This window comes from Cloeon dipterum, chromosome 3 (assembly GCF_949628265.1).
Source record: "Cloeon dipterum chromosome 3, ieCloDipt1.1, whole genome shotgun sequence".
Lineage (NCBI taxonomy): Eukaryota > Metazoa > Arthropoda > Insecta > Ephemeroptera > Baetidae > Cloeon > Cloeon dipterum.
Genome location: NC_088788.1, coordinates 26,473,751 through 26,494,611, shown reverse-complemented (window position 1 = coordinate 26,494,611; position 20,861 = coordinate 26,473,751). Strand labels below are relative to the sequence as shown.

Sequence of the window (20,861 nt, the reverse complement as noted above, 5' to 3'; positions counted from 1 at the left end):
CTACCAGCTAGCGCAGCGATCGCTGAAGGCACCTAAAGTCCTAAAGACCTAAAGATGCGCGAAAGCCGCGAAATTTAAATAAAAAATTAGAAAGATGGCAGTCGCACGGAGATTTGACTGGGTCCGGCGATATAATGTCTTTTTTATTATAGTCTTGGTAATTTTTGTGTTGCAAATATTTTTGGGCTCAAAGTTTTCTCCCTCACAAAATGCAGACTCGTCGTCCTACAAAGACGGGGACAGTTCCATGGGCAAAAGTCCGATTAACATAGAGGTAAACAAAAATGACCACCCGTATAGATTGCAACTTCAATCGGAACGTTCACATTTTAGGATGGGGAATTTTCATCAAAAAAATATGTAGGTGACGACGAAGATGTCGCAGCGAATAGCAATCTAGTGATAAAAAATGACAGAGAAAAGGTGCGGACCAAAAGGTTATAAATTGATTCGTTTATCACACACCTTGCTAATGCATGCAGGTGCCGCCTGACAAGCACAGTGCTGTCAAAGCAAACCGGTCAGCAGACCTACAGCTTGAAGGCCTTGACTTTGTGCCTGAGTGTGAAATTCTGGGACGTGAGGCAGCTTCGGCCATCAACCGTGCCAGAACGCAGCGTTGTAAAAAGGAGCTCGTGCACATAGCTTGCTTATCTCAAGAGGGAAAACTTTACCCTCAGTACCTCAAGAGTCAGTGTCCTTCTCAGGACGCCCGGATGGGCAAGTCTCTTGGGTGCTTCCAGGACGAGCGACAGTTCCGCCTGCTTTCAGGCTACTTTTCCAACCTTAAAAATGCCAACTCTCCTGAGCAATGCATTTACCTGTGCCTTCAGTCAGGATTCCAGTACGCTGGAGTGCAATATTCGTAAGACCAACAACAGCCCTCAGTGTGGCGGCTCTCACAATCCTTCACCTATTTTCCTTCTGTAGAACCGAGTGCTATTGCGGCAACGCAGCGCCTCCTTCTGCGGCCAAACTGCCTGATTCTTCATGCAATATGCCCTGCCCTGCAGACCCCAAGGAGGATTGCGGAGGATACTTCACTATGGGCGTTTTTCAAACCGGGTTGCCAAGTAATTTTTCCTTAAAATCCTAGAAATGTTCAATGAGATTAATTGGAGTGTTCATTAGATTTAGAGCTGTCTCCAGTCAAATCAGAGCCAGATGACCCAAAAGCTCAGAAAGCACGCGTTGTCTATTTGTTGACCTTGAATGGTCGAGCTGTGCGTCAAGTGAAGAGACTAATCAGAGCCCTTTACCACGCTGACCACTTCTTTTACATTCACGTAGATGCTGTAAGTAAATTTGTATGATCAGAATAACAGCCTTGGTTAAAACTCTTCATCCAGAGACAAGACTACATGTTCCGAGAGATGTTGGACTTGGAGAGTAAGATGCCTGGCCAGGTTGTTGTTGCGAGGAAAAGACTAGCCACAATTTGGGGTGGAGCCAGCTTGTTGGAGATTCTTCTCACCAGCATGAAAGAGCTTTTGACGCTCCACGAAAAATGGTCTTGGGACTACGTCATCAACCTCAGTGAATCTGACTTCCCCCTGAAGTATGACTGTAAACACAGGTCGTTAGTCAGCTAGAGCACTCTTTTTTCGCAGACACAACGACAGACTGGTACAATTTTTGACAGCAAACAACGGGCGCAACTTTGTCAAATCGTTTGGAAAAGAGGTGCAGCGCTTTATCCAGAAGCAAGGTCTGGACAAGACGTTCCATGAATGTGAGGCTCACATGTGGCGCGTGGGAGACCGTGTGTTGCCTTGGGGCATTCAGATGGACGGGGGAAGTGACTGGATTGCTCTTTCATATAAATTTGCCAAATTTGTTTCATCTGGCGAAGATGATGAGCTATTAAAAGGCTTGAAAACACTCTTCAAACAAACTCTCCTTCCTGCTGAAGTATTTTGCCAGAGCTAAATGTCAAGCAACAAATTTTAAAGTAGCTTTAATTCCAGTCATTTTTCCACACTGCCTTAAGGAACTCTGAGTTTTGTGACACGTATGTGGACAACAATTTGCACATCACCAACTGGAGGAGAAAGCTTGGCTGTCGGTGTCAATATCGCCATGTTGTAGATTGGTGTGGCTGCAGTCCAAACGACTTTAAACCCTCAGATTGGGCCAGAATAAAGGTAGAGAGATAAACGTACCACGTAAACTGTTACTAATTTGTGTTTATACTCAGGGCACTGATGAGAGGCAAGTTTTCTTTGCCAGGAAATTTGAGCCAATCATTAACCAGGCTATAATCAAGCAGCTCGAAGAATGGATATTTGGTCTTCATTCTCCAGGTATTTTTTCGCTCTTTGAAACATTTCATCATGAATTGATGTTACCGTGATGGAAAATCATTTATATCTTGATCCCATTTAGATACCCCAAGCATAGACAGTTATTGGCAAAGCGTCTTTGACCACAGAGACCAAAATCCTTCAAGTGAGGATACGTTCAAGACTGCGGGATCAAGTTTCTCAAGAATATCGGCTAGAATGATATGCAAAATTCAGCTGGTGAAAACGCTGGAAATCAATTTGTATTTTCATGAGGATGCTTTCATGGTAATATTATTAAGCAAATTCTAGGAAATCATTTCACGTTCAAAACCTGACTTAAAAATGCGAGCTGAACATGACAAAGAGGAAGACTAATTTGGAAATAATTTCTTAAAATATCAAGATATTGCAAAATCCAATACTACATCAACTTAACAATGCATTACAAAACGTTTTTAATAATGACACTATGTGCAGGGCTTTTTGGTCAAATATCAAGCAAAGAATCTCACAGAAAATGACAAAACCTCATTCACCATTGAAACTCGCTTTAAGCCAAAATCTACAACCAAAATCCACAGCAAGGAAACACCTTTTGCTTCAAGAATAGAGGTAATGTAGAAGCTCTCGAATGTAAATTTGATAATTAATTTAATTTCCCTCCAAAGAGCTTCATAGTGAGTTCAGACTTTGATGTGAAAGAGATGGTGTCCCGAAATCCGATGAGGGTCCTTGGACCTTTCTCGCAGCCAACCACCATTGTCCAACTATCTGCTGGACCCGCCCTTGAGGGAGGATTGAACGCCACAGTGGTGTGGACTGATCCCATTGGGTGGCTTGCAGACATAACAGAAATCCACATTTTGGAGACGGCTCAGGTAAATTTCATGTTCTCTTTTAATTTTCATCTGACTCAAAAGTTGGAATCTGCAGACGCTGAGCTCCAAGCTAACCCTGAAGTCGCCAATCAGGCCAGGTGCGTGGTCGGCTAAAATTGTGACTGGTAGCAAAGTTGTTGCTGAAACTCAGTTCCTGGTGATGCCATTAGAGTTCATGTCTGGAGTAGAGGTTTCTTCCAACCAAGCTGAGTAAGCATCGCTAAAATATATCAACAAAATTTTCCTTCAATAATAATTTTATTTGTCAGATACGTAAATTCTGGTCCAAATGAACCATACATTGTGCAAAAAGCGAATTCTTTGAGCCACGTTGTGCACACTCCTGAAAGCTCTGTTGTTGATTCATTGCTCAGAAAGGCGGTTATTAACTCGAAGAGGCTGGGAGTGGATTTGCAGGACTGGATCGACTCCTCGGTTGAAAGGTCAGAGTCAGAGTTACGCCATGACTGGTTCGCTTGATGACCTAAAATAATTTCCTTACAGATTTTACACGTTGCAGTCATCATGTATAGTGGAGTCAGCATCCTTGGGGAAAGGGTGCCCATCAGTGAAACTGTGCCACACCAAGTCATGGAGTTCTCATTATCCTGATCCCAAATCTTATATTGGCGGGGTTGACTTAACAAATGGCCAATTAATTTAAAGCAATTTACGCTAATGGCCCACAACCTTGGTATGATCTGGTGACTGATCATACCTGCAATAGGACCACGACAGAGGCTTCTAGCGATTGGCTTGTCAGTCAAAGAATGGAATCGAAATGTCTTTTAAGGTTTCCTTGAATGATATAACTGCCCTGTTTTCATTTCTACTCTCTTGCAATGCTGCTCACTTGTCTTCTTTTGATTTTATTTAAATCAAAGAAGTTTTTGGTGACACTAAATTTGTAGAGACATAATCTAGATTTCAAAGATTAAAACTCTCTCATCTTTGGGCACTTTGAAAGAGGTAGAATATCAGTTTAAAGGCTATTGGTGTTCTCCTTCCTAATTTTTGTAATCAAATGATTTCCATCCTTTAATTGTAAAATGTTAATACCATTTTGGGCTCACCCATGAGTAAGGAAGTTTAATTGATTGGGATGTTGTGCTTTAACCACTGACTGTGATAAGCTGTTGAAAGCTCTAATCTTACGCGTTTCTTCATGTATTCAATTGTATTATAATATGTATTTCATTTTCCTACGCTTTATGTGAATCCCAGTGAGCAAGACTTGACGGAAGATCTATGATTAACCCTTCTTTTTCATCAGATGTGTTCATTGATTAAATGATTGTTTTAGTAACTTTTGTCGCCAGTAATTATTCTTGCGTTTGTGGTGCAAAGCTGCATTCAGTTGCTGGTTTGCTTGGCGCAGTGTCAATAAAAGAAGGAAATTCGGCGCCACTCACGAATTCATAATCAATCAAAAGGGTCTTGATATTTTGCCCTAATCGCCATACCTGCTATTGTATAGCAATAATTATATTTAAATATATATTTCACGTCTTGTGTACTTCTAACAATAATAATACAATGTGATTTTTAATAAATTATTATTGGGCAGCTCAAATGTGTGGCTTAATTTATCATATTCCTAGGAAAAAAATTAATTTTGCTCATAGTTAGAAGCCATAATGATCATCTATTTGCACTCGTTTACATTGTATGTTAAACATACCCAGCAGTAGAGGAGGAATGTCGTTCCTAAAAGTCTAAAAATTTACAAAACAAAAATGTTGGCGTAAATAATTATCGCATCAATAATTTCTATTATTTGCCCAGACAATCAAGAACACTCCTCCCCTGTAACATTTATCTGTATTGCATTTAATACAACTGGATATAACATTATCAATAATATTATTTTACAAAACTTCCAAATCACAGTGCCTGATCTCGGGATGCTTTTTCCTCAGCTTTGTTTCAATTCGATCTATCTCAGCACCGAGCATGTCGACTATGTTCTCGCCATGCTTCAGGACAAACGCTTCCACTTCCTCGATGGTGGTCATCCGTTGCATCTCTTCCAACAGTGCGCTCAGCTCCTGCTTGTCCAAGTAGGACCGGGCTAGTTCCCCGCCGTCGAAGTCAATCTCAGCTTTGTACCGCACCAGACTGTTGCCCATGTCGATACCTTTAACGTCGTGGATGGCACGCACCATCACGTCCGACTCCAGCTCAGCGTTGATCTTGTCAATTCGCTCCTGAGGAATAGACCGACCGACCAGAGCTGCGGTGTTGGTGTAAATGATGAACGAGGCCACCTAAAAAATCAAAATTTCAGTTGGTTAGGCAACCTGCTCAAACAACCAGCCCAGTGGGTTGCGTAATAACAAATTTTTCAGAAGCATAGACACTTAAAAAAATGTTCAATTTAAAAGCCAGTGGTTGAAATTTAAGGTAATATTAAACAGTTAAATTAATACTAACACGGAAACTTTTAGGATACGAAGTTTTACGTTTTTGAAGCGAGTTTAGCGATAAGGGGAAATTTTTGACCCAACGGATTTTACGGGTTATAGAGCTTTGAAGGTTAAAAGTACTTAATATAAATTATCCATATTATCAATTTCTAACAATTTGTAATTACCTTTTTGACATTTTCAATCACGTCAACATATAAAAATAGGATCCGCTTTCATACAAATTTTAATTTTTTTCTATATGATTAATCAGTAAAACCTTACAAAGCTCCCTTGTGGGAAACTTCTATTCTTTTTCGGAATGTCAAAAATGACCCACCGATCGATTTGTAGCCTTGAACAGTGTCTACAAATCAAATTACTGTTAAATTAAGTAAAAACTTTATTTTTAAATCAATTTTCAAATTTTGGGCCATTTAATTTAATCTCCATCAATTGTACATTCGAAAAATTCCACCACTGTTCACGTCAAGACTCATTGTTTTTTTAGTCATAAGCACGTATTTCAATATTGGGGTTGAAAATTGGTTAACTTCTAATAAATTAAAATACGACAAAACTTAAAATATGTGTAGCAACTAGCAACACAAAAAATCTTTAATAACCATTCAAAGTAACCAGAAAAATCAGATAAGACAGAGACTCACCGTTCCAAGGAGTCCGCCAACCAGCAGCGATCCCACAGCATCGGGAATGTGGCTCCCATAGTGGACGGTTAGGCCCATGCAGGTGCCTGCTATGGCCACACCCAGTACGGCAGCTAGGTCCTCGAGTAACACTACGTTTACGCTGGGGTCTTGGCCCCTGAGCACGTATTCAGTGAAGGTCATGCCAGTCTCCCTGGCGCCCTTCTTGATCGAGTTGACCGCCACCAGCAGAGTGGCGCCCTCCGACACCATAGAGCCACCAAGGATGAAGAATGCCCAGAAGAAGGGCTCTGTGGGCTGCGGGTGCATGAGGCCGGTGATACCGTGGTACAGCGAGAGTCCAGTTCCAACGCAAAAGATGCCCACGCCTGAGATGAGTGAGGAAACATAGCGCATGTTGCTGTAGCCATACGGGTGGTCCATGTCCGCCCGCTGCACCGACTTGTGGATGCCAAAGCACAGGATCAGCTGGTTTGCTGTGTCTGCGAACGAATGGATGCATTCTGAGAACATGCTGTGAGAGCCCGTGTACAGCCAGGCGAACAGCTTGAAGAGGAAGTTGGACGCGTTGATGATCACAGCAGTCAGAACCACCTGCAACATTATTTCATCCAACAGTGCTCTAAGGATATTTCAGTAAGAAGTTAATGAATCTCCTCAACTTTTTCATGATTTAATATTTGAATTGATCGTTTGCAAAAAACTAATGATTACTTATTTGTTTTTTATGGGTATTGGCCGAATAAATTTAGCAAAATTTATATTAAAAACACAATTTTAAATAATTCTCTTGAATCAAGAACATAAGAATAAAAATAATCAAGACCTTGCCAGTGCTGCTCATGAGTCCAGCATCTTTGGGCACGGACTCAGGTTTGGTTCGCTGCTCCCTCCTGTAGTCTCTGAGCACCCGTTTCACTGTGAAGATGTTCTGTTGGTAACGGCGGCGCTCAGCATCCCGCTTAACCAGCTCATTCTGCAGATTTTCCTTACTGCCCCACACTTCCATGGCTTTAGCTTCGATGTCCCTACGCCAGTAAACAGTAATGGGTGGCTCATTCTCGAACGGGGAGCGACGCTGAATTTTTCTCAATTCGTCTAGCTCATTTTGTTTGAGCAAGAAATCGTTCATGGCTCGCAAAGGCGTCACAAAGTTCCTCTCCAAAGAAGTGGCGGAGGAGTCGACCCTCTGCCTCCTCTTTGGAAGAGCCTTTGCGACGACCTCTTTCAGTTTGACTGTGACCTTCTCCTCTGGTTTTGGTTCATTTCCAACATCATCAACAGGTTTCTCCGTGGAGCTGCTGAAAATTCTAGAAAAGCAGATCTGACTGCGCAAAAACAATTTCGCTGGGCGCAGAGGGATAATACTGAGAGTCGTCAACTTCTGTTTGGGCTGGTGCAGTACTATCTGGATTGGGCTTTTCAACCCTCGAATGACAAGGGTGTAAGGTCGAAACAGCATTTTAGAGGCTTCGGGTTATGTGCGTCCTTCAAAGCTCTCTTAGCATCAAAGAAGTCATCACTGTGAAGAAACCGCTGAAAATAAGTGTGATCCTCAATAAAACACATTTTTAAAAGTCATCACGCAAGAAATAAAAACAAAAATGCATTTTTAATGTGATTTGAGAAAGGGAGTATATTTCTCGCGTATGTATACAGACCTAGGTCAACGATGGTTCACTTCTTTCTTGTTTTAGAGGGGAAGGGTTCAATAACATTTTGACAATGTTGCCGAGTATGTAGGAATCAACGCAGATTGATAATGTTTTGCAATGCTGTTTGAACTGCTCTGTTCTCTGAAGCAAAAAATTGTAACCACAAAACATCGATTTCATTAGTTTAGAACACAGGCACGAACCTCACGGACTTCAATGAAAAAGACTCTGAAGTATGCCAAAATATGTGTTCAATCGTCTATTGGGCCTGCAACCTTCTAGAGAAATATTATTTTTATTTTTTTCCTTTTTTTCTCTTCTCTCCCCGAGTAACCTCCTCTTCTCTTCACATCACAACAAACACTACCAACTAATCCTGATCAAATTTAGTTTCTTCGGAAATATTTATTATTATAATAGTACTGAATACCTATTTTACTTAGAATAATTCCTCTAAGGTTATTTTTATAAAAAAATTTAATTTACCCAATTTTCAGTAAAAAATCAGGTGCTCTGATTTCTCCAATGATATGGCTTCATGTTGGCACTTATCTCTCTGAGCCTCGGACGTCACACACCAGGATTTATCCCAGCTGGCCATTGTTATTTGTGTGCTGCTGCTTGTAGTATGAGAGTCTGAATTAACAAAAGTTAACCACACGCCAGCTAATCAAACTTTGATAAACATGGACGAACTTAGCCCAGACGAGGTAATTGCTCCAATTTAATTGCTTGTAATTTTAAACTTTTCCGAGAAGCGAGGAAATTTCCCATCGCCTGCGTGGTATGTCATTGACCAAGCCATGTTTGTAAATGGGAAATTCTTATGCAGTCATGCTCACTCATGTATATTTTACAAGTTAGTCGCAATATAGTAGAAACTGTTCAATTATATAGAAAACTTCGAAATATTCAAACTCTGCTAATATGTTGGCTATAATATATTCAGATCCTTTGATTTCCTGGCAACATTTGATGGATATTTGACTGAGTGTTACATGCGCAGGCTTTTTAACTCATCGAAAGATGCTTTGAGCCATTCGAGATAGGAGCCATGTGTGTGATGTGCGTTTCATTGAACTCGTTATGAAACAAGTGCTAGATACTTCTAATTCAGACACAAATTGCGCCGTATTTAGGTTACTACGCTAATTGCTCCACCCTAAATCAAATTGAACTACGCTGTCGATAAAAATGCTAGCCCCAAACTAAACTAATTCTGTTGCCAAAACTATAAATCCAAACAATGAACGAGGTAATAAATTATTTTGTTGTTTTTTTAGATTCGTCGCCGTAGACTAGCATACCTCGGTTCTGGTTCGGACCCAGCTGCTCCCAACCAGGTGGCAAATAGAACGCCATCGCCTGATGCACTGAACCTCGAAATTCCCGAATTCTCTGCTCCAAATCCCGTCGCCAAGCCAGATGTCGAAAAGATGGACGTGGATGATTTAACTCTTCCTTCCAGGGGTGCAAGCATTGATTCTGGGAAGAGTCAGGGACTGCAATTAGAGGTCGATTCTGGATTTGAAAACATGGAAGTTGAGGACTCGGAGGTCAAAATCTCACGAAAAAGAGTAAACAGCGACAGGCATCAATTTTTCTTAACTATATTTTCATCCAAATTTGCAGACCACAAGCTCTTCTTCAGGGAAACAAGCTATGGACGATGAAACCTTCATCCAGTCTGTGTGTAGAAAGGTGTTTCGGTCGGAGTGCGAGCAATCCCCTAGCAACTTGAGCAGTCCAGATCTGATCAACCAGTTCTTGGTTAATGGACTTCTTGATGCTCCAAACTCTGATGACAGCCCTGTGTTCAAATCTGATGAAGATTTGACCATCCCAAGTCCCTCCACGTCTACTCCAGATGAGGATGCTGGTGTCAAAAAGGAGTCTTCTAACTCTTCTCGCATGCTGCGCTATCTTCTTGAGTCCTACACCAGGGTAGCTTATGAAGAACGAACACAGCCCAAGGTAACATGAAAAACTTTGAATACTTTGCAAGAAGGATTTAAAGTTTAAATGCTTTTATTTTCAAACTAAATCATACCTATCGTGATATTTTTTAATTACAGTAATATTTTTCATAACATGCTATTGATTTTACTACAGTGAATTAATATTGGGTTTATATCTCCTTGTTAGTGATTTTGAAGAGTTAATAACTGCCTATTAATTAAACTGATCTTGAATGTCAAGATTTTTCAAAGACCGCACATAATACTATAAATTATTTGAAAGATTTGTAGATTAAAAACAGGACAGTATTTTTGTGTTATGCTCACTTTGTATTTTAATGCCAACAGAAGTTCAGTTCCCCTCCCATGTGCGGAGTCCTTGTGGAGATGCGAGCCCAAATTGTGCAGTACGCCGCTCTCGTTCTCACCGGCCAGTTTGAAACCGAAGAAAAGCCATCGTCAACATGTTCTTCCTTACTTTTGGAGCCCCTCATTTCACAAAGTCTGCCAAGGGGCTTCCTGCATGAAATTGTTTTTCATTTACAAGCTGTTGACCCAGAGATGCTGGATGAGGTATTTGAAATCTTTGCAATGTTTAACATATCATTTAACAAGTAAACTAAATTTACAGACTTTCAGTCCCATTCTCCAGGGTCTACATAGAATGATGCAAAATTCATCTCTAGATGGAAAAACTTACTTGCAGCCAGTATCAGCTTTATTGGAGCTGGTGGAAATGAGAAATGTTGAAGGGGCCAGACCAATATGCGGGCTTTTAACTAAACAGGTTTGCACGAATTGATCAAACAGTATTTTACCAACATCAAGTCTATTGGATTTATTTGAATCAGTGAATAATTATTTTGATTTATTTACATGCCAAAAACGCAAATAAAGAGATTATTATTATTCTGGTCTACAGGTGCAGTTTTTGCCAGTGTGCATCACTCCTGGCGTTGGTAGAGAAATCTCGCGCACTTCCTTCCTGGGACCTTTCATGTCTGTGTCTGTTTTTGAAGAGGACGACCCAAAAACGGCTGACAAGTATTTCTCCAGCAGTCGCGCAGCAGATAAAAGTCTCATCAAGTCGCTCCAGCAGGAAGTGGAGCATTTGAGGGTTTGAATGATTTCTGGTCCAGTCTTATGTTAGTCTAATCGGTAATTTGAATTAGGCTCAGGTCCACAAAATTGTGCACACCGTGCTGGTCAATTCTCCTACGAGAGAAGTGGCACTGAATTTCTTGGCGCGTGTACTCAAGTTAAATGATAAGCGAGCTCAGATCCACGGAGAGGAAAAACTAACTGCCGGCGATGGTTTCATGCTCAATCTGCTGGCTGTGATGCAGCTCTTGTCTGTCAAAATCAAAATAGACAAGGTTGACCCTATGTACGTATTCCATCCAGACAGCCTTGTTGATGTGACAAATGAGACAAGACTGAAGTTTGATTCGCAAGAGGCGACCGCTTGGTTAGAAGAATTGAGTAAGTTTTAAAGGCTTCCTCAGATTCAGATTAAAAAGTTTGGCGTCAATTCTAGAAAATTCCAAGGACCACTCGTGGCAGGAACCAAAATTCAGCACAAGCTGCTGGTTTCTGACTCTTCACTGCCACCACTTATCGCTTTTGCCTGCTTTCAACAAGCATAAGCACAGACTACGAGCACTTCGTGAACTGACAAAAATGGTACGTGTTAAATTCTCCTTTTATTACTTGTTTCACTTATAATTTAACCAAATAGGCGGATGAGATTCAAGGTAGTGAGGCTCAGTGGAAGGGCACACAATATGAAAGCAGGCACCGTGAAGTTCTTAAGAGATACAAACACCAAATAAAGGTTTTGTTCTACTGTTTATAAATGACAAAAAAATGGAACTTTCGCAACCTTTTGCAGAAACTGACCAAAAGAAAAGCCTGCTCAGAGGCTGGTCTAATGGACGATGTGCTCTTGCGAAGAGCCATGGCGTTCTACATCACGGTTGCCGAATTCCTAATGTCAATCATTTTGCCACCTGGATCTTCCTGGAAGTGCAAGTCTAACTTCACTCTTCCTACAAGCGCGCCGAACATTTTCTATGCCTTCCCGGAATGGTATGTTGAGGACATAGCTGACTTCATCCTCTTTGGGCTGCAGTAAGTGTGCCTTCCCTCTTAATATTCCATTTGTAATTTCACTGATAAAATTGCAAAGGTACTGCCCAGGCGTAATAGTGGAGGGCGTGGACAACAGTCTCATCACATGGTTGCTTCTGATGATTTGTTGTCCGCATCTCGCTCGTAGTCCATACCTAGTAGCCAAACTGATAGAGGTGCTATTCGTCATTTCCTCCGGATCCCAGTCCAGCCGTGACCCTCTGCACGTCCACTTAATGGAGCACCCTCTGTACGAAGTCTACCTCCCATCATGCCTCATGAAATTCTACACAGGTAAATGATCAAGTTTGATGAAGTTCTAAAATACATCTGATTAAAATTTCATGTGCAGACGTGGAATCAACTGGAGCTAACTCCGAGTTCTACGACAAATTTACAATCAGATACCATATCAGCCTGATCCTGAAGGACATGTGGGATAGTCCCACTCATCGTTTAGCTATTGTTAAAGAATCTGGGTAGGATTTGATTTGAGTGGCACTTAATGCTATAGTGATGTTGTGTAAATGTTCAGTTCAGGGAAGCAGTTTGTCAAGTTTATTAATATGCTGATGAATGATACAACCTTCCTCCTTGATGAAAGCTTGGAGTCCCTTAAGGTAAGTTTTGAATGTCTCATATGGTGTGATTAATTTTTTCCTAGCTTTCAAAGATTGTGTATTTTTAATGCACAAATTGGTAAAATAGCACTTTTCCAAAAATTAAAAGCTATCCCGCCAAGTTTAAACTGAGCTGATGACTCGCATTGTAAATCGCAGTATACATTTGCGTGCTTTTAGAATCCAGAAATTTGATTAATTTGCCGGGGTCAACTGTGGGCATTTGACATTTTCGGTTTATGGAGGTGTGCGAATAATTCGAACACGAAAGCACTGCTGCATTTGTTAAGGAATTTCACGAAACGTATTGCTAGCATGCCAATGAGAGACTTCGGTTTGTAGGCAAAAGTATGTTAACCGCATGCAATTATTGGTCCTGGTTCCTGGTTTGTGACGTTATTGGGTTGATCAATATCAAGGTGTCTCCCACTCCAATCATAGGGAAGATAACATGTTCAAAATATTGAAACCGTAAAAAAACTGCTCACCTTGGAAGGGCAAACGCTGCTGTCTCACCCAGTCCGAGTAGGCAGTAGGCAGCTTAAAGGCATATTAAACACTGAAACGTAAAAGTTATCTTTATGGGGGGGGGGGTTGCTCCTCAACACTCAGAAGTCAGGGGTCAGTTTCTATATTATTATTTTCTTTTGAAGAGGATTCATGAGGTGCAAGAAGCAATGGACGATAGGAGCACATGGGATCAGCAGACACCCGAGCAGCAACAATCACGGCAGAGGCAGTTGACGCAAGACGAGCGACAGTGCCGGTCTTATCTGACACTTGCCAGGGAGACTGTCGACATGTTCCACTACCTCACCATGCAGATCAAGGAGCCCTTCATGCGGCCTGAGCTAGTTGACCGGCTTGCTGCGATGCTGAATTTCAATCTGCAGCAGCTGTGTGGACCGAAGTGTATGTTGCGATTCAAGCGTAACATCTAACTTTTGTTCTCATTGACATTTGCCACAGGTAAAAACCTGAAGGTGAAGAATCCTGACAAGTACGGCTGGGAGCCAAGGCGACTCCTGAGCCAACTCGTGGACATATATCTTCATCTCGACTGTGAAAAGTTTGCAGCTGCTTTGGCTGGCGATGAAGTAATTCCATTTAGTGTCCCTGTTATTTTATTTGAACTCCATTCCCTTCTTAGCGATCTTTCAAGAAGGAGCTTTTTGATGACGCGACCGTCAGACTGGAAAGGGCAATTATCAAATCAAAACCTGAGATAGAAAAGTTCAAAGAGTTGGCAAAGCGAGCCCATGAAATTGCAATCCAGAACATCAAGAAAGAGGTCGACTACAGCGATGCACCAGAGGAATTCAGAGGCAGGAAACAAGAAATTAGTGATTGTATTTGTTTCACGACATTCCAATTTTTCAGATCCGCTAATGGACACCCTGATGGACGATCCTGTCATTCTGCCGAGCGGCAAAGTGATGGATCGCGCCGTGATTATTCGCCATTTGCTCAATTCCTCGACCGACCCCTTCAACAGACAGCCACTTTCGGAAGACATGCTGCAGCCAGGTGAGATAGCAGATTTCAATTTGTATCAAATTTTTCCTAACAAGACGTTTTTGTAGCGACGGAACTGAAGCAGCGAATTGAAGAGTGGGTGAAAGAGAAAGACAGCAACCAGCCAGGAAGCACTTGAGCGAAATCAAAGTTTCAGCTTCAGCGGGACCAGAGGGGAATTGATCTTTTTACCAAGCTTTGCATCAATCAGACTGTTTATGGTCCTTATCAATAGGAATCAAGTGCTTCTACTTGCACAATTATTTTTAACAATACAATTTAACTTGATTTTGCTGATAAAATTTATAATTTCATTTGTTAAGTACTAATCCACATCACCGCCAACATTCTCCCAGCAGCTTTTGTCAAAATTACTGCATACAAGTAAATTCTGAATCACAAAACCGCATACACATCTCTGTTCCTTTTCTTCATCCATGTTAAAAGCAGATCTCAGTTAAATTAATCCTTGTGTGCATTCTTGGTCGATGAATGGATAAAGTGTGATAATTTGTAAAATGACAAGGTCAATGTGTAAAGTAGCCTGGTCCATTTCGAAAATAAATCTGTCTAACTTGGAATCGTTAACGTTGTAATATTATACCTATGTTCGGATGGTTAATATCTCAATAAGTAAACTTACTTTTAATGAATCACCACTTTTTATGACTTTCCATTAATACCCAATTTTCAGTGGGAAGCCTTATGGCAGAATGGGTTGCATCTCAACTAATGACTGACCAGTTTGAACTTGGATGTGTATAAGAGGAGTCTTAATGGAATGGCAACGGAGTAAAACTATTATTTTATTTTTGGACAGAAGAATAGTTTTTATTCGAATTTTAAGCACAGTGTATGATTTCGAGTATTGTCAGCACACATGTAGTTTCAGAGCTGCAAAATTACTGCTATAACCCTCCTTGGTAGCAAATAATCGCTGGTCAAAAATCAGCAACACGACAAGAAAGTCGTTCGTAGCAAGTAAAAATCTAGAAAATCAGCACAACCACGTTATGTGTGGCATACTGAATTGTTACTTTGATATGACAATACATGTAAATATAACGACAAATTAATAAGTTTACTTAACTGCCAACTAATAGAAAACGTTCCTCACACATTTTATGGAGTCGATGCGTTTTATGTTTGTGTAACTTGAGCAAAACGTTAAATAATCAACATACTGATCTCCGACCAATCGATACGGAAACAAAATAGAACCTCTATCTTGGCACTTTCCACAATCAACAAGAACAACGTGAGATTTCAATTAATTGACAACATGCCGAATACAACTTTTGTATCATCTGCACAGTCCAGGCTTTGAAAGCCTTCCGCTCGTAACGACCACACGGCGAACCAAAAGCCTCCAGTAGCAATCACACATTTGGTGCCACACGGTGGCGCGAATATCATCTTCTCGTTATAAGTACCGCACACACGCACTCGCGATTTGGACAGCACGCGACACGATTGTTACACAAATGCACGTTTGTGGCGTCACTCTAGTTTTGCGTGATGATAAGCTAGCTCCGATACAAAAATTCCTCTTGCACAAGTTTAACATTTCTGCTGCAAAGCGACCGATACAGTTTTGAGAGTACTAATATGCAAATAATGTAAGATCACCTTCTCTTGAACACCAAATTTTATCAACGATCCATTAACATGCACACCTGCGATTGCATTAATAGACATTTGATGCCTGGCTTGTGTTTAATTTATTTAAATCAAATTGGACAAAATAACTTGAAAGCTGTTATTATATCAAACTTCATGCGTAAAATATTAAGTACGGCAAGAAAATAATTTGTTAATAAAGAATAATTGGTTTAATTGGATTGGTATGAATATTTGGCTAAATGAGTTAAGAGCCACCAATCTGGTGTCACATGATTTTGATTAAGCCCGTATTATCGAGAGTACGCAAGCGGAGGCTCAGTATCGGAGCAGCTTCACAGTAGGCTGAGCACTAGTGGATGTAGGGCAGACGCGTGGCGTCCGACATGTAAATGGCAACGACATAGAGCAGTCCGAAGAAGAGGTTGAGCCGGGCCGTCTTGCGGGGCACCCGCTGCATGCTGTCGCTGCGGAACTCCTTCTCCAGCTGGAAGGCCGACGGCAGGGTGACCATTGGCAGGAGGAGCCACACCGAGTAGTGCAGCGCGTTTACCACAAAGATGATGTAGGGGCCGAAGAGCAGCGCCGCGTATAGCACGTGCGAGGCCGTGTGCCCGACCAGGATGGCCAGCGTGACAATGCCCGCCTTGGCATCGCTCTGCCGGTCCCTGGCGTTGTTGCTGTGCAGGATGGCCTCCGTATTGAGCGCCAGCGGGATGGCGTAGTACATGGTGGCCCAGGTGACGCGCCCCGTTTGCGCCATATACGCGAACAACACCGACAGCGGCCCAAAGATGACCAGGATGAGCACGTCGCCCAGCGCGATGTACTTGAGCCCGATGCCGCCTGTGTAGAGGAACGAGCTGGACAACCCGCCAAAGTAGATCAGCGCCAGATGCTCCATCTTTGCTGGCGACAGCATCGCGAGGAAGATGAAGCCCACGCAGCCAAGCATGTACAGCATTGCACCAAGAGTAACCACCTGCCAACACAGACCAGAATTTACAACGTTACCTAGCTGATAGGTTTTCATGCTAAAATGTTGTTATTTGGCATTAGATTCTCGGTTGTTGTGATCTGGGAAAACTAGAAGTTTGTGTCGAAAAAGTGATTGTATAAAAAGATTAGCAGCAGTCAACGAACAACGCCACCACCACGATTTCCATAACCATCCATCCTCTCAGCAGGTCGTGGAACGTGGCTTACTGGAGTGCAGCAGGGTCGGTGACTGCCAGGCGTAATATATTGCAATTTGAAATTTTTATGAAAAATGTAGGACCAGTGGCAAAAATGACGCGAAAAATAATTTAATTTTACGCTTTTATAAAGGGGACCAATATTTTAATCCTATGGTTTTTTTTTTGTTTTTTCAAGAATAATAAAAATAACGATTAATGGTTTAATTTATTGCCATTTTAAAAATAATTAATTAATGTATCTGGGGTTGTTTGATACATTTAAATTTAAGAGCCCCAACGATTAATTGTTGTGATATGGTAAATATTTCAGAATCAGATTGGTTCTGGAAAAAATTGGGGCTTGTGTCAAATCAAGGGAAGAGCTGATCACTCGCAAACACAAAAATCGTGTAATTTTCCATGAAGTTAAGACAAAGAAGGTAGCTCTCCTGAAGCGCAATAATGTACTATTAATAGAAGTGAAAGAGCTCAGTAACTATGTTGATTTATAAGCCCTCAGTCAGTCAGAGATATTTGATTTATTTTTCAAGTGTCCAGCCAAGGAATAAGATAAATATTCCATATAAATAAATATTGTTTAGGGGAAAAACACTTTTCTCGGCAATTTTGTGTCTCAGAAAAAATGTTAATTTCAAGAAACGCATTTAAACGTGTTATTTTCCATACATTTCCTTCTCTATGATATCCACTTTTTTCAGATCAACATGAAAATAAAATATGAAGTGTAGAGGTTAGAAAATTTAATCTAATTACTTTCAACGATGAAAATAGTGCAAGTGTGAAATAACTTCATAAATTAAAACCCCCACGGAAAGCCAAGCCATAGTTCCCTTTCAGACAAGTACAAAACTGAATTTTGCATTATCAACCTCATCTTTGGACAGAAGCTGGTCGACAAGAGTACGGTCGTCACTCTGCTTCTTGCTGTCGATGCCTTTAATGTAGTCAAAATAGGTGTTGACGACGTTGCCGGCGCCGTGCACAGACAGTACCGTGAACGCCGTCACCACCAGCAGCACAGGGTTGAAGTCACCGGTGCTCTTGTGCGCGATTGCACTCCCGAGAAGGGTGGGCATCATCGAGGCGCTCAGAGACCACGGTCGCAGCGCCAACAGGTACGAGGACAATTTCATCAGCTTGTTGGGCCGTTCGGCAGACGACTGGGGCACGTCGTTGCTGGTCGCGTCGCCGCCGTCGCCAGCCATGATCCTTAAAATTGATGATACTGGTTATGATTGATTTGTTTCATTATTAATGATACTCAGATTTTCATTTATAAATTTGAATTTGAGCGTTTTAACTTGGTTTATCTATCGTCCATCATAGCGACAGGATTTTAATTTTGATAGAATAAGTTGTTTAATAAAAATAATAGCTTAACTTTAAAATATTTAAACAGAAAATGTAAACGAAAACATTTGCAGCATTTTAGTTGTTACAATACTTGAAGAGGTTAAGTCCTTTTCCAGGAGACAACCTTTGGAAATTTTTAAGAGGGTTAACGATTTTGATTGACGGGAGTGCCTGATTTCTGCTGAAAAACACAATCGTAATTAAAATCATACCTTTCGTGTTGGGTCGAGAATATAAATTAGAACTGAGAGTGAGTTGGCCCCCAACTTGGACGACTGTTTGGCCAATTGGGTCAGAGGTCGAGTCGAACCATTCGGGGCGGATATCGGCAGTTTAATTGATCAGGCAACGGACATGACACTCTGATTAGTGTCTACCACTTATTTTTGCCGACAAAACGGCATTTTCAGCTAGAAATCAAGCTGGGACCTTACTAGCTGTCACCAAATTGCGCTTGAAATATTTTCGTAGGTCAATTTTTTGATGACGACTCAAAGGGGCGGTATGTTTGAAACACACCAAAGTGGGGAGAAAGAAATGGAGCTTTAATATTTATTTTGCAACTTTGAATAAATTAAAACTCGAAGTGTTCTTCACTATCAGAAATTAAATTTTCTAAGTTCAATTACGATTTTACAGAAAAATGTGTTTCTATTTTGAAATTAAAAAATATTGTCCAAAAAAATTGTTAGCTCCTTCATCAAGTTGACCCGGCCAAAACATCGTTTGCCTTGCCAGCTGGCTGTTGAGCACGTGATCCTGCGTGGTAGACCAGTGTTTGTTTACATTGCTTTCGCCGCTAATAATTTCCTTTCCTCTCGTGTCGTCGTGTTTGCTTATTTCTCATTCTATGGTTTTACCAAAAAATTTTAAAGAATGAGCACACCAAAAACTTCTAAAAGCCAATCCTCTCCGCGCCCAAAAGCAGCGTTCTCTCCAGTTGCGGGTGTGTCTCATTTTTTTTTAAATTTTGCTACGCATTATTACGTAAAAAAATAGATATTGACCAGTTTGTTCATTTCAGTGGCCTATAGTCCTGTCAGCAAAGGCGCTCAGAAAGGGAATTTGACAGGTCTGCCGCGCATCTTGCAGGATTTAATTAAAAAGTTTCAAGCATCACTGGGTATGTGGATAAGTCACCACAAGGAAGGAATGGATGTGATCAGCAAAATGAAATCCCTAAATTTATTTGAAGGGTCAAAGAGAAATTACAAACTAGACGATGAATTGCAAGTTCTGTGTGACTTGCTGGCTGAAAATGTCCAAGAATTGGTAACTCTTTGATAAAGTCCCAAATATTTCTTACCACTCAAAAAATTGATTGGTTTAGGTCCTGGTCGTGGAAATGATGACCAAGTTGAGGAATGAATTGGAGGCGATAACCCAATTATCTGAGGTCAAGCAAAATAATTATGATTCGCCTGAAAACCCATTATTTTTAACATGGCCCATTTCAAAATTTGGTAATTACAGATTTTTAACATTCAGTAATTTAGAAGCTAATTTTCTACGTTTGCAGTTGAAACTGTTGACTATATTTTAAAGTCTTATCAAGAGGAGCTGAAAGTGAAGCAAATGGTGCTCAAGGAGATAGGATTAAGCCAGGACTCTAATGAGTTAGCGTTTAGTGAAAATGCGTGGAGATACCAACCTATGTTATTCCCAGACGAAATAAATTTTAAAATTGAAGCTGCCTTGCTTGAAACGGGGATAGTTCAATAAATTGTTGAAACTTTATTGACCTTTGAAATAAGTGATATAATTAAAGTACTTTTGACACCGCAAAATTTTGTTTCAAACAATGAAATAAAATATAATTTTTTAAGAAACCAATTTTGTAATTTCATTGCATTTGGGTATTTATTAATCTTGTAAGTTCAGAACTGGAATTTCCAGTCTTAAAAAACTTATGTATAATCTTACAATTAGTTATTATGCCTGATAACCACCATATGGTATTTTCTTCAGCTTAATCCCCTTTATGTTGAGTCCCTCTCCCTCTAGTAATTATTAATCTCAATTTAAGGGTTAAATTTCTATTGACATTTCATAAATCAACCCAATTAAATAATTTAAACCAAATTCCCTTCTCAATTAGATGAAATTTGAAATATTAGCATTATTAATAAGTAATTAGGTTAATTATAAACTATTTGTATTCTCAATAAGTTAAACCAGTTTGCAAAAAAATACGAGCGTAAAATCTGAACTGGAATGGCTTTCTTATTGAAAAAAATTAAACTAATCACATTTTCACTCCCTGTTACCAACACATACATACATACATTAATTTATTTGTGTGATCACGTAGGTACAACTGTGTCTAAAATGAGAAACATCAAAATCTTCATAGCATAATCTTAATTTTTAATCTGCGAAGATTTTGACATATTTTGAATGATGAATTTTTAAACTACTTTTAGTTTTAACCCAATAAAATTGCAGTTTACTGCTAAAATTCCGACTTTTCGTTTTTATTCTGCTCAATGTGTCAAGGGATATTGGTGGACTACTAGGAATTAGGAAAACAGTGATGGCTTCACTTTAGTGGCTGAGGCAGATTACGATTACGATG

General features: G+C 40.5%; 5 protein-coding genes across 6 annotated transcripts; 3 read left to right on the top strand and 2 right to left on the bottom strand.

Moving 5' to 3' along the window:
- The first annotated feature begins 68 nt into the window (after positions 1–68).
- Positions 69–4,736, top strand: oxt (Xylosyltransferase oxt). Of its 2 annotated transcripts, XM_065483150.1 has the most exons (16): positions 94–157; positions 216–274; positions 334–423; positions 483–865; positions 931–1,073; positions 1,132–1,295; positions 1,350–1,558; positions 1,611–1,911; positions 1,968–2,144; positions 2,198–2,303; positions 2,386–2,570; positions 2,763–2,897; positions 2,954–3,163; positions 3,219–3,373; positions 3,433–3,606; positions 3,668–4,736. In XM_065483150.1, the coding sequence occupies exons 2-16, from the start codon at positions 248–250 to the stop codon at positions 3,825–3,827; spliced, it is 2,619 nt and encodes an 872-aa protein (XP_065339222.1). In that variant the 5' UTR covers positions 94–157; positions 216–247; the 3' UTR covers positions 3,828–4,736. The 2 variants fall into 2 exon arrangements, with proteins under 2 accessions (XP_065339221.1, XP_065339222.1); XM_065483149.1 differs by having other exon boundaries at positions 69–274.
- Positions 4,703–8,254, bottom strand: ZnT49B (Zinc transporter 49B). The gene is made up of 5 exons (XM_065483151.1): positions 8,095–8,254; positions 7,898–8,032; positions 7,063–7,772; positions 6,237–6,830; positions 4,703–5,430 (listed from the first exon to the last, which is right to left on the bottom strand). Exons 3-5 carry the CDS (start codon positions 7,696–7,698, stop codon positions 5,032–5,034), a joined length of 1,629 nt encoding a protein of 542 aa, XP_065339223.1. The 5' UTR covers positions 7,699–7,772; positions 7,898–8,032; positions 8,095–8,254; the 3' UTR covers positions 4,703–5,031.
- A 189-nt stretch (positions 8,255–8,443) lies between these two features.
- Positions 8,444–14,767, top strand: Ube4B (Ubiquitination factor E4B). Its single transcript, XM_065483143.1, has 18 exons — positions 8,444–8,601; positions 9,175–9,468; positions 9,524–9,865; positions 10,198–10,422; positions 10,481–10,636; positions 10,772–10,966; positions 11,022–11,331; positions 11,387–11,532; positions 11,588–11,683; positions 11,741–11,979; positions 12,038–12,273; positions 12,332–12,458; positions 12,515–12,599; positions 13,253–13,511; positions 13,569–13,696; positions 13,750–13,924; positions 13,980–14,126; positions 14,183–14,767. The coding sequence occupies exons 1-18, from the start codon at positions 8,578–8,580 to the stop codon at positions 14,251–14,253; spliced, it is 3,255 nt and encodes a 1,084-aa protein (XP_065339215.1). The 5' UTR covers positions 8,444–8,577; the 3' UTR covers positions 14,254–14,767.
- A 148-nt stretch (positions 14,768–14,915) lies between these two features.
- Positions 14,916–18,806, bottom strand: heix (UbiA prenyltransferase domain-containing heix). Its single transcript, XM_065483158.1, has 3 exons — positions 18,499–18,806; positions 17,803–18,142; positions 14,916–16,716 (listed from the first exon to the last, which is right to left on the bottom strand). The coding sequence occupies exons 2-3, from the start codon at positions 18,136–18,138 to the stop codon at positions 16,087–16,089; spliced, it is 966 nt and encodes a 321-aa protein (XP_065339230.1). The 5' UTR covers positions 18,139–18,142; positions 18,499–18,806; the 3' UTR covers positions 14,916–16,086.
- A 202-nt stretch (positions 18,807–19,008) lies between these two features.
- LOC135939033 (cyclin-dependent kinase 2-interacting protein-like) lies at positions 19,009–20,119 on the top strand. The gene is made up of 4 exons (XM_065483164.1): positions 19,009–19,232; positions 19,311–19,558; positions 19,617–19,749; positions 19,806–20,119. Exons 1-4 carry the CDS (start codon positions 19,163–19,165, stop codon positions 20,006–20,008), a joined length of 654 nt encoding a protein of 217 aa, XP_065339236.1. The 5' UTR covers positions 19,009–19,162; the 3' UTR covers positions 20,009–20,119.
- The last annotated feature ends 742 nt before the right edge of the window (positions 20,120–20,861 follow it).

Bases quoted from the DNA above. Each gene is read 5' to 3' on its own strand.
- oxt (XM_065483149.1), top strand. From the start codon at position 95: ATGGCAGTCGCACGGAGATTTGACTGGGTCCGGCGATATAATGTCTTT. The intron at 866-930 runs GTAAGACCAACA...TTCCTTCTGTAG, and splicing joins TACGCTGGAGTGCAATATTC to AACCGAGTGCTATTGCGGCA. The intron at 2,304-2,385 runs GTATTTTTTCGC...GATCCCATTTAG, and splicing joins ATTTGGTCTTCATTCTCCAG to ATACCCCAAGCATAGACAGT.
- ZnT49B (XM_065483151.1), bottom strand. From the start codon at position 7,698: ATGCTGTTTCGACCTTACACCCTTGTCATTCGAGGGTTGAAAAGCCCA. The intron at 6,831-7,062 runs GTCTTGATTATT...ATAATGTTGCAG, and splicing joins TCATGAGCAGCACTGGCAAG to GTGGTTCTGACTGCTGTGAT. The intron at 5,431-6,236 runs GTGAGTCTCTGT...TTGATTTTTTAG, and splicing joins TTGGCGGACTCCTTGGAACG to GTGGCCTCGTTCATCATTTA.
- Ube4B (XM_065483143.1), top strand. From the start codon at position 8,578: ATGGACGAACTTAGCCCAGACGAG. The intron at 12,600-13,252 runs GTAAGTTTTGAA...TTTCTTTTGAAG, and splicing joins AAAGCTTGGAGTCCCTTAAG to AGGATTCATGAGGTGCAAGA. The intron at 13,512-13,568 runs GTATGTTGCGAT...CATTTGCCACAG, and splicing joins GCAGCTGTGTGGACCGAAGT to GTAAAAACCTGAAGGTGAAG.
- heix (XM_065483158.1), bottom strand. From the start codon at position 18,138: ATGGCTGGCGACGGCGGCGACGCGACCAGCAACGACGTGCCCCAGTCG. The intron at 16,717-17,802 runs GTTGATAATGCA...CTGTGTTGGCAG, and splicing joins AGCTTCTGTCCAAAGATGAG to GTGGTTACTCTTGGTGCAAT.
- LOC135939033 (XM_065483164.1), top strand. From the start codon at position 19,163: ATGAGCACACCAAAAACTTCTAAAAGCCAATCCTCTCCGCGCCCAAAA. The intron at 19,233-19,310 runs GTGTGTCTCATT...TGTTCATTTCAG, and splicing joins AGCGTTCTCTCCAGTTGCGG to TGGCCTATAGTCCTGTCAGC. The intron at 19,559-19,616 runs GTAACTCTTTGA...TGATTGGTTTAG, and splicing joins CTGAAAATGTCCAAGAATTG to GTCCTGGTCGTGGAAATGAT.